Genomic DNA, 12,053 nt, shown 5'->3' with positions numbered 1-12,053 from the left:
ATTGTCGAATAGAATCAAGACTCGAGCGGCAATCAACCGTCTGTTAATTTTCGACCGATGATTAGATGCGAATTACACAGAAGATTTAAATTAAAGCTCTCATGAATAATTTATCTCGGTCCGATTATCAAGTAACAAACAAAATGATTGAACGTTGCTCCCGCTTTCTATTGCAATTATTCCGTCGCAACTATTAGCGTTTTTTGCCACTTTCGATATTAAAGCGATCACGATCTTTAATCACTTTCTACGCACGTATTACCATTGATTTCGTTTACACGCTGTTACTTGCACCGATATATAATATTAGCATCTGGAGTTCGCGATCGATCTAAACGTTAGAAGATAGAAGAAGATAGAAGAGCCCTAATCGATAGCATTCAAACGTATTACGAAATATTTGTTGCAAAGGATGCTGCGCGAGGAGAGACACGCTAGTGTAGAGGAAATCGCGAAGGTCTTCGATCGAGCGTCCACAAGGACTATCTAACGACCCGTGTCTCGATGAAAAGCAATTACCGATTACGAGAACCTTCGCGCAATCTTAGAAATTGCAATACGCCGAAGAGGCAAGAATCTCCATGGAAATATTCGAAACATTCGGCTCGTTCTATATCGATAAATCCGCATTATCTCGCCGTGTTTATCGCCACATAAATTTCCTACGCCGTTCCCAAGTGAAATCGCTTGATAGAGATGTTCGAATTAGTTGGAAACGGTATTTATTAAGGCAGCTTTCTTATCGCATTTTTCTTCACGAAAGATAGAGAAGCATCATAACGTTTTGAGTTTGAGACAGTTTTGTTTGTGGAGCAGAGACTTTTCACTTTTGACGAGGAACCGGTCGAGCCGGAAACTACGTCCTTTCTCTGTCTGCGGTCCAACAGATCGATCCACTCGATGATAATCGTATGATCTATGTTTAACCAAGTCTCGAAATATGGAGAATACGTCGCGAATTCCGGTGAAACCAGTCGCAGCATCGCGGATCTGGGTTGCGACATACTTTTTCAGCGTGACGCTGTTTCAGGAAATCGAAGATGTGTGTGGACGGGGCTTAATGGCAGCGCGCGCCGTCGCAGGGTTCCTTTCGGAGGAAGGAACTTTCGAAACTTGTGCACCGGAATTTCACCGTTCGAAATTGTTCAACAGATCTCTGTTCGAGAAAGAACGAGAGAAAAATTGCTCGTTTATGATGGAAACAGGCGTGGAAAATTTATGTTAATTTGAAGATTAGTAGATAATAATTGGAGTTTCTTAAAAATTATTCTTTGTAGAAATTGTTTCTGTGCTGCAGAAGTGTTTGTTCTTCAAGAAAAGTACCATTCATTGAAAAAAGAGGAAAGATATACCTATCTTCGTTGAAATTCTGTCTTTTAACAAAATTATTTACGAAGAAGAGATGATATTCATCTTCTACAACAAGAGTTTACCATTGAAAATAAAAATGCTCGTCTTTTTAAAAGAAAAAAAGGAATAATTCGCTTCTTGATAATTTTGCTATTGTTTTAGAACCTTCCAAAAGAGTTATACATTTCCTCAGTACAGAAAGAATATTTCATCGAGTAAACGTTTCGTTCCAAATAGCAATAATTTCAAGATCAAACGATTTGACGTTACAGAAATATAGCAGAGACGGTAAATAGCAGATCAAGCTTCCGACTATCGTTAAAATATAGCGGAGATTAAAAACTAGTTTGCACGACGAATGGAAAAGAAATGAAACGCATTCGAGCCGATCCAAAATTCAGAACTGGAATACAGAAGGAACGATATTACTGTGGAGAGATTTTACAAGAGGTCACTTGCATTCAACGAGTTCTTATCGAACGCCTTGCAACCGGTGTCGGCGTAAGAGAGCGTGTAAGTACCTTGCTCGGCGAAGCTTAACATACTCGAAGATAGACTTTTTCAAAACCAGAGGCCTTTAGACCGATCGATCACGTAATAGTTCAAAGGATGGTCCCCCTCGGGCGTAAGATGTTCGATGTAACTCGCGCACGTGCCAGATTAGCCACAGCTCAACATTCTCTTCTTTCTATTTACGAACAAACTCGAAAGTCCGGCGCAGTTCAGTGGACTGAATTGCGATAGAACGTAGATCGTCTGACATATCCTTTTAAATTTATGTAAAAAACTACCATTAAATTGCGCGTGGAAATCATTTTCTTGCCTCCTAAGAAAATTTTTAATTAAAAGAAATTTCAAATGGAATATTGCATAGGTTAGAAAAACGTATATTGATGAAAGTTCAAATGGCGAAAAAGTTAATGAAATAGGAAAAACCGAGAAATTATCATTCTTACGCGAACACGTTTGTTAAACCGTAGAATATTGCTAATTAACCATTAAGATTAGAGACCTGGATAAATGGTTTAACGATTTCACGTAGGCCAACTGAAAAGCGAATACCGGCTGGTCTTTTCATGTTTCTGCGTAAGATAAAACCACTGTTTATTATGAACTAACAAGCAGGTTTGAATTGTTTGTAATTAACCATCCACCTATTGCTTGATTGAAGTTGATAACTCGATACGGATAATATTTCTTTCAAGTTTCTCTATCTAATAACGTCAGACACTTCCTTTATCTCATGCCAACAACAAGAATAGAATAGAAAAAATAGCAAGGGTAATAATAAGACCAGCGATTGCAGACTGTTGCAATCGAGCCACGAACACAACGTTAATTAAGCAGCTCATCGATCGAAACGACCACTTTTCCATAAGCTACTTCCACTTTCGTTAATCCATTGGATCGCAAGACGAACAAAAACACCGAAAAATTGCGTTCTAACGGTTCACAGAAACCACCAGGCGACGTGATCGCTCGTCCTTGTTCGCACCTCCATATTGCGCAACCAGCGAATTCACTTTCACCAGAAAAATGCTTTTTCGAAAGTGTCCGTGTTTTAATTGTTCCCAGCAGCTAGAGTTCTCCTTTCCGAAGAATCTCTTCGGGGCACTAAAATTTCAGCGAACGTCCTGTTTGCTCGAGCATTGAAATCGCCGATACTAAGGTGTCTGACTATGAAGGGATCGATCTACTCTATACTATATATGAATTGTATACAGATATAGTAGAAATATAGAACAGAAGATATGAATTTTATTTTCTTTGGGTAACTACGAGAACTTCTGATATTGAAATTATAGTTTTCTTTTTGGTAGTTAATTAGATAAGTATTGAAGATTTTAGATAAAGCTACATATCGAAAATTCTTGAATGAGTAAAATTTCTTCATTTTAATAAGTAAAATAGATAAAATTGTCAAAGGAATATTTACAGGAAAATTTACATCGATCTAGCAAAAGGTACATACTGTTCAATGCTTTGATAGTATGTTAAAACGACCAAGAATTCAGAATGAACAATGTAGAGAATAATTATTCCATTATCTTCAACCACAGAATCACAATGTATCAGACAAAAAATATCTACTTTTAATTTTTCCTACGAAATAAATACTTATCTATAATTAAGACTTGAAATTTATAGTGTCATATTTAATGGCTACACTGTGCAAGAATTAGATAATCGATCCAGTTCGACAAATTCTAGCATGGCATGTATAACTCGTTAGAAAGAACGTGTTTCTATTTTTTGTCTTCTGTCGATCATTGATCTAAGTCGTCGTACAAATTAGTCAAACTGAAACTACTCGAATTCTGTAGAAGATTTCTCCTTAATATGCTACATCGTAATAGATGGATTCAAATGTATGACTTTCTAAATAAACATCGACAATCTAAAACAATCTAAATATTCAATTATTGATTTATGGCAATTCTATTATCCAAGTGACTCAAGTTTCTAAATGCTAATGAAAATCGATCAGTGATGCCTGTAACGAGAATTCTTGATAAACAAATTTCACCGTGGTCCATCGAACGTGAAATGAAGGATTAGGTTTGAGAGAAGCTACCGAGGCGCATTGTTCCCGATGGATTCGGTTTCTTTTTTTTTTTTCTCGTTTTAACGAAGAAGTAACGGTGGATTAACTCGAGGTCACCAATCGGGAACACTTTCTATCTGTGACTAGTAAAATTACGGTTCATTAATACCGGCTCGTTATTTTTTAAAAAGTATCGACCGATATGAAGATAAAACATGTAATCGAACGTTTACGAGAAAAAAGGACAAGATCGCGTGAAGACGCTTTTTCTCGGCAAATTACAGCGATTTCTGCGATAGATCCTCCAGCCAACCGTGTCATCGGTGGTATTTTTATTAATGAGTCGGAAAATCGAGGCTATTTAGAAAACAGAAGGTTAATACTTTAAGACACGTCTCATTTAAATCTTATATATCTCATTGCAAGATAAGTTTCTATCGAAAATTATAGTGACGGACGAAAGAAGGCTTAGAAAGGAAGAAGTACGAAGAAACAATTAGAGAAAATGGATCCATAATAAATAAGAGCAATGAGCAGATACAATACATATAGCACAATAACTTACTATTATCAGAGTAATGCTAAAAAAAATGTCTAATAAAAAAGTTTCAAATTTTCATATACAAAAATACCAATTTTAAATGTACTTTTGCCTGCCACTGTACTTCAATCTTTTTACTCCGATCTATTGTATCATATTTCAATCAATTTAACTATACCGAAGTGATAAAGATAATAGAGATTATGTTGCAAAATGAAATAACACTAAAGTATAGTAATCGTATATGAAATAGTAAAATAATAGTAGAAGATAAGATTTTCCACGATAGAAGTTTGATCGGACACAATTTGATGTTTATCAAAGCGAGAGAAAAGCCGATTATCTCCTTTCTGATATAATCGTGTCCGGACCAAAGCAGGTGGTTAGATACGATTCAGCGATCGATCGTCGCGAAGGCGACCGTTTTGAAACAATTTCTATCCGGGCAATACATATGCGTCAAATCGCGTAATTGATGCGAACGTTCGTGGACTTCCGGGATCAGGCGTTGGCACCGATTAGAAATGGCGAAACTGGAGCAATAAACTGGCGGAACACTTTCCATTAAACGCTGTTCCCGTTAATCTACATACAAGACGTGATAGGTGCAACAAATTTGCGGAATAAATCGAAACGAAATTTCCAGTAAAAGTGGTTTTACTTTTTACCAGCTAACAAATTCAGAAAAACAAGCGAGAAAACGGGATATAGAGTGGGCGGAATTTCGTATATAAAGTTCCATTTGTACGAAATCCTTTTCCTGGATTTTATCTATTTAAATCCGACAGAACAGGCAAAACGAGATTTTGAACATAAAAGTACAGCAGTAATATCTATTGATACGGAGGTTCCTACATATGTAATTAGCAAGAAAATTATTGCAGAAACGAGTCTAATTTCCAATGAAATTGTTACCAATCCTGAATCATTCGTCAAACCAATATCTACAAACGTCACGGTAACTAAGCTTTCTACGAGTTTAACTTCGAAAAAAATAGTTATCAATTTTACATTGGAATCCAGACGAAACATTTACTTCAACGAATCTCTATCCTACGACATTAATTTCTGTCACAGCCTGATCCTAAGATTATTATCTCTCCCCATTTATCCCCACGAAATCCCTAAAAATCAACAAACCATATAACTGCCGCGCCTTCTTCCGGGCCTCTCGTTTCTTCTCTCATCCGGTTTTCTGCAAGTTCTGCCAATTCTCTCAAACGTGTTCAGCTCATGCTGCTCAGCCGTTTCAACATCCAAAAGGTTCTCCATGGACCGTCTAACTTGTCTGCATACACCACCGTTCTTAGGGCTCTTCCTCTGCAGATGATTTCCATTTTCATCGTGATAATCCTCCCATTCGCTCACTTCGCTTCTGACGTCCTCCAAGGATCTGGTCCTGCCTACTGAACAGGTGCATGGAGGTACGCTGCTTCTACATAATCCTCCAGAGTTTTTAGTTCTACTTCTCGGTTCCATCATCATCATTCTTGGTGAAACAGCCACGGGTGGAACTTGAAGAGGTGACATGGCTTGTGGCGGTGGAATTGCATTTCGATATAAAGGCGCCAAATAATAGTAATCGCGACCTTTGTTAGAATTGGATGCGCTTATTCTAGTTGGAACGTAATTGTAGTCAGCTATATGAGGTGTTACCCATTGAGTCATCGCGTCCATCGGCATAGGACGATAACAGAAGGACGGTCCTCTGGTGGCTGGATGACTACGGTACATGGGGGGCCAAGGACGAGACTGCTTGAGATCGAAGCGAGGATCCATCCGCGGATCCAGCACTCGGATGTCGCCCATGTCGTACGCCGCGATCTCTTGACCGGGTTTTGAATGACAGCTGCGTATCGATGTTGAAAGTGGCGTCAATGAACGACGTAGACGTTCATCTTGAGCTACCAGTTCTGATACTCTTGAACGATCTTCATAGCGGTCGAGTTACCGTTTTCGAACGAGTTCTTTCGATATGATACAATGTGTCTGGAATATTTATGAAGCAGAAGTAGGTCGCGTTTATACTCCTGTATGATCGAATACCAGGGAGTAGTCAAGGAAAAGTCGGAAGAAAGTGAGGAAAATCGGCAACCGATGGCCTTCTTCGAACGAAGAATCGAGGAACAAAGGATGATCCAGTCGTGTTCGCACGAATACAGGATTTTCACCACTTTCCACGCACGCTGGGAAGTCTCTCGCGAGCTCAGGCCCTGTCACTTTCCTCGTGCTTCCCTTCCGACACTTTGCACTTCACCTGTGGAATATTCGATATTTCCTAGTTTCCTAATCAACTCGTACGTGTTACCCTTGTAACAAGCGCGTTACACTTATGACGTTATTACGTGCGCGCGAATGGCAAACTCGGTACCGTTACGTCTCTCACCTTTCACCCGTTTTTAGCTGAAATCGCGGTCGGAAGCGGTGCTGCTCGCCCCCGAACAAACGTACTTCCGCCGCGTTATCACGACGAACAATCAACAGAGAGGCTCGTGGATCGTGGATCGCGGATCGGAGACGACTGTGCTCAGCTGAGTGCAGCGAAGGAGTGCGTAGCCGACGCGTTCTCGTCGAGTGACTTCGCCTCTCGTTGAGAAACGACCCACTTCTCCTCACAGGATTGAAACTTCATCTCCCTACCACGATCGTGGCGCGGCTCTACAACTCATCTCTGGCTACCTCTTCAGCGTCTGTGAGTTTCCAACGAGAATGCATGCCGCGCCGGTTCCGTTCGCGGACGATGCGCGTTTAGGTGATATCGCAACAGGTGGTCCACCGAATCAAACGTGACTGATTATTATTGATACTCGAGGTATTGAAGCTGACACATGAGATACGGTTTCCTTGAGGATGACGAGTGAATTTTAAGTTTAAATTAAGATAACTATGGAACGGAACGATGTTTGAGGAAAATTAAGCATTTAAGATTCAAACAGGTTAACCCCGATTCTCCTCGAGTCTGCATCACCTGAAGCGAATATTATATTGCGATAGATTTTAGGCCTCGATATTGCTCTCATTTTAATGAAGAGAAACTAAAATGACGTAGCGAGAATAAGTTGAAATATGAAAAATGAGAAAAAAGAAGAAATAGTTTAATTTAGAATCTGGAACAACAAGAAACTTGAACCCTGTGTCATTAATAATTTAGTATGTATTTTTTAAATAATAAATAATCACTAATAATATTAAGATATTAATAATCGTGTACCTTTGTTAATCATAAAATCAGTTATTATACAATGGAACCTAGAAGCTTCTCAATCTTCATCGCACACACAGAGGAATCTCACCTCGCCGAATAATTTCGATAAAATCGATTGATGGAAAATCTAAATGCTCCGGAGGAGATTCGCGAGAGAGCTTTTGATAATCAAACACGAGGATCAAAAGGACATCGCGTTCCTTTTCTGTAAGCGCTTTCACTGAGCCACCTTGATCCAAGTCCACGACAACCGTGCCCATCCTTTCGGGTTTATTTTAGTTCGTACGGAAATCGCGCCATTATACGCAGGAAGTTGGAAACAGGTGGGTGTAAAGAACCGATTCAGTCGCTAATACGAGCCGCGTTAGCAGATTTGCATCATTAAGAACTTTAATTACGGATATAAAATAGATTTGCACGAGAACTCGAAGCATGGAAACGCTATTTTTAAGCTATCTTTTTCCTGGAAATCAATCTTTGCTCATCATTTCGGTCGATTTTACACATGTACTCCGTTTCCAATAAATAATTCATGTTTTTGGAATCGAAGATCTCTTTCGATCGAAAAATATTAAAATAATTTAAATATTTTATCCGAAATAATTTTCGTGGTCGACCATAAATTATTCATAGCTAAAGTTTTTAGATGTAGTTTCATATAATTGTAGCGTGGCACGATCCTGGAACGATATCAGGCGATTTATGAGATTATTCAAAACAGAATGTTTAAATCTCCTCTTTGTACCATGTAATTTTATTTTTTCTAAGTGATGACTTGTTTTTTAAATGTCGGATGCCTCAAGGATCGCCATGCTGGCGCACGATCACGCCGTCTCAATTTTCCATCTCAGCTTTCTCCGATACGCTCCGTTAATAATTCGTGGCGATGCGGCAATTCCTCTCTATTTTTTTTCCTTCCCGTATTTCTCTTTTCGCCCTCTCTTTCTTTTATTCGCGGGAAACTATCGCGTGTCGAAACCCACGCAAGATTTCCTTTCGCTAGAAACGGACCTAGCGCGATAACGACATGGAACCACTTATCGACGAGATCGTGGACAACTCAGAATTCAAAGATCGGTAGAATAAGCAACGACAGGTAATTATTGTAACTCGAACGAAATCGCGTGGAAAACTAGCCGTAAACCGGTCCAGTCGATCAGCGGAATAATTCATCTCGTTGCAATAGTTCGTCGGATGGTTCCATTATTTCCATCATTTCTATCATTTTATGGTAATAGAAAGAAATCGAGTCACTTTCACGAACTAAACGGCATCGATAGTTTTCTGCTCTGACGCGTAATAGATCGATCGTCCCGACCAGAGGAATCCAAATCGCTTTAATCGAGTAAAAGTGACGCGAAGACAATCGATTTCGTACGTTCTGATAGTCAACGAACTTTTCCTTTATCGAAGCCAAATACAGTCAGAAAATGGGTCGTAACGTATGAATGGAGAACGCAGACGTCAAATCAGACGTAAGATCGGTATCGTGCACAATTTAGAGAAAGTTCGCCGCGCGACACGAAAAGTAAATTGCTGTGATCCGGTCGTCCGCTTTTATGCCGATCGTATCTGATCAGCGTCGCGCCAAAACGACAAATGTACTCGGTCCTCGTCTTATCCGTTCGAATAAGAAGCCGCTATTTGTTTTATTGAAAATGAACGTTGCATCGGACAACTTTGATGAACGTCTTCCCATTGAACCTGTTTACCGATCCAAAAAACAGTAGCTTTATCCAACCAAACATATTTTTGGACGACGAATACATTCGCTTGAGAAAGTCACGAAATTTAGAAAGACAAATACAATAAATATATTATAGAGGTATCTGCAATAATAAAAAGAAATATGTATATTTGATCGAAATATATAGATATACGAATCATTTAGAAACCATCGTTTTGACCAATTCTAGAAATTGAAAGGTAAAGAACGAATGATATCGTAAACAGTTCTGTTTGTACTATTTTAGAATTTACTACTAAATACATTATCGTGCGTGCCTATGTAATATTAGGTCGCCCGAAAAGTTTCTTTCGTTTTATAAGGAAATAATGGATGCACGACATTTACCGTTTTATATTATTTTATCGAATTACGTATGATCCATTTTGTTCTATCAAAATAAAGATCACAACGTTCGACAGATTAAGTTTCATGTTTGTATAAAGATGCGTGTTGTAAAAGACGTGTCTGTAGGAGAAAGACACCTTTCGGACAACCTAATACAGTTGAGAAAAATTGACAGATGATGGATATCGTAATCGATTTGATATTTGAAAAATCTTCCATATCCTTTTCATTTCTTTTCGTTCATTCTTTAAGATCCATTCTTCAAAGTCCATTTATTACTTTCCGATTGTTTCTATGTTATTCTAAGTCAATTAACTTTCCATTGCGACTGTATGTGTTGCTTTTTTCATTTCTGACATTGCTGTCTTATTTTCTAGAATCGAGCATTGCGCCAGACTTCATCCTGGAAACTGTGTCAGTGTTCTAAAAATTACGAGTATTTAAAGTGAAAGTAGATAAAAGATTTAAATTTAGAAATGTCTATTGGTTAACGATAAAATCGTAGCAAATGTCTAACGTAAAAGACTTACTTTACATATTTTACGTACTTTAACCGCGATATCGATGAATTATGAAAGTATCGTGCTGCTGAGAACAAACACAATGTACGAATACAAATTTTGCTTCGACGCTTAGTTAATTTTCAAGGTACAGTTCGTAAAGCGTACGATAAAAGCAAGTATACTTCCTAAGTGGTAGGAATAAAGCAATCGACCGTCTCTGAACAATTCGCGTTAGCTTTCTAACGTTAATAATTACGGCATTGTTCCAAGTTTCACTGTTGAAATAAAATCAACGACCTTCCAATTTAATACTCCATATTCTTTTTCACTTTCGTATGGTACTTGGCTCGTTTATTCCTCTTCCTTATCGCTGCAATTTTACCTTACTTTTTACGTTTTGCATAATGCAAAAAGAATATCTGTAAATACAAAGATCGGGAAACTCTAAACAGAAGATCAAACAGGAATTGTACCTATTTATCCTACAAGTATTATTATATTTTCTAAGAAATAATGTCTGTATTTTCTAGTAGATATCAAATTAATTCACTGTATATTTTATAGAATTTCTACATTCGTAAAAGTTGGTTAAACGAAATTTTATCACGTGCTTTCAGTTCAATGAAATTATCATAATAGTATATGATAATGTAGGAATACATATGTATTATAGGAAACGGTAGTTTAAACGTGTTCAATAACCTTTCTCTTTATCCGTCAAAACTTTCATCTCAGGATGTGATTTATTACTGCTTTGTATCGTAATCCACCTTCCGGCGTCACTTTCCATAAATGCAAAATTTACCTGTTCGATAATTACCTCCGAAAACTAAAAAAATCTCGAGTCTACAACAATTTAAAGCCAAGCATGAAAGTGTCTACGTAACATCGGACATGTAATATCGGTAGAACAGTGTGGCGATCGCGTAACACGTATCGATCCTGTGTCACGAGTTTATGCTATCTATTCACTCGTTTCTGGTACGGTAATTAGGTCGCGTGACACAATGAAAATCAAACAAGGATATTAAACGATCCCACGCATTACCTTGCAGAATCGTCGAAGGTCGAATGCACGCTCGATCGATCAATCTGAAAATCAGCACGATTTTTCTCTATTTCAATGTAATGCGCGTTAAACGTGTCTCATGAGGGCAGATATCGATCTTTTCGCTCCAAGAATGGACAGGTAACAGTTTCGATTAAGCGGTTCGGCTATTCGATTCAATATTAGCATTAGGTGCGATTCGTGACGCAATTTAGCTGCTCGCGAGGGCAGAACAAAATGCAACCTGCTCGTATGAGACGAAAGGCACGGTTTGACGAGAATTACGCAACAAGCTCGTACCGTTTCTTTTCGATTTTTCTTTTCCTGTCGTTCGCTGCTTGGCAAAAATCAGGTATTACCGGATCACCGTGCGGCCGCGCGAAAAATCTTAATAACAAACCCGATACGCGCGTGTACGCGATAACAGCCAAGTGCCACGAGATCTCGGTGTGTTTTAGTTCACGTACGGCGCTACCATAATTGCTTTTCCGTCCGGTCGTGGTACGTGGACCATGACTCGCCACCGCCGAAAAACTGCGCGCGAAAGCGATGCTGAAACTCGTGTGGAAACGAGACGAATCGAGTCTTCGCACGGTCTCGCATCGTAATTATCTGGTTTTGGAAATTTTCGCTCGGAGCCCGAGGCGATCGTTTATCGATGAATGAAATACGCCGGTTGCGTAATTCTTTGGTCGTACGAACTCATACAGTAAATTTCATGTTTGTTGATTAATGAGTCACTGTTTTATTAAGGGTTTTGAACCTCGTTTCAGGCGTTTCCGGTGAA

At 38.8% G+C, this 12,053-nt stretch overlaps 1 protein-coding gene across 5 annotated transcripts in view; it reads right to left on the bottom strand.

The window, feature by feature from the left end:
- LOC117204382 (WD repeat-containing protein 47) overlaps positions 1-12,053 on the bottom strand; it is a 79,374-nt gene that overhangs the window by 16,759 nt on the left and 50,562 nt on the right. Inside the window, exon 1 of one of the 5 annotated variants that reach the window (XM_033441724.1) lies at positions 5,577-6,260. The exons of the other annotated variants lie outside the window; for them this stretch is intronic. Within the exon in view, the coding sequence (XP_033297615.1) occupies positions 5,577-6,245 (669 nt within the window). The 5' untranslated portion in view covers positions 6,246-6,260. Of the gene's footprint in view, positions 1-5,576; positions 6,261-12,053 lie in introns of those variants that run through there. 5 annotated transcript variants of the gene reach the window in all.

This window comes from Bombus bifarius, unplaced genomic scaffold, assembly GCF_011952205.1.
Source record: "Bombus bifarius isolate JDL3187 unplaced genomic scaffold, Bbif_JDL3187 scf7180000007978, whole genome shotgun sequence".
In the NCBI taxonomy this organism is placed as follows: Eukaryota; Metazoa; Arthropoda; class Insecta; order Hymenoptera; family Apidae; genus Bombus; species Bombus bifarius.
The sequence above is the reverse complement of the archived record's forward strand: the minus strand, read 5'-3'. Positions and strand labels throughout refer to the sequence as shown.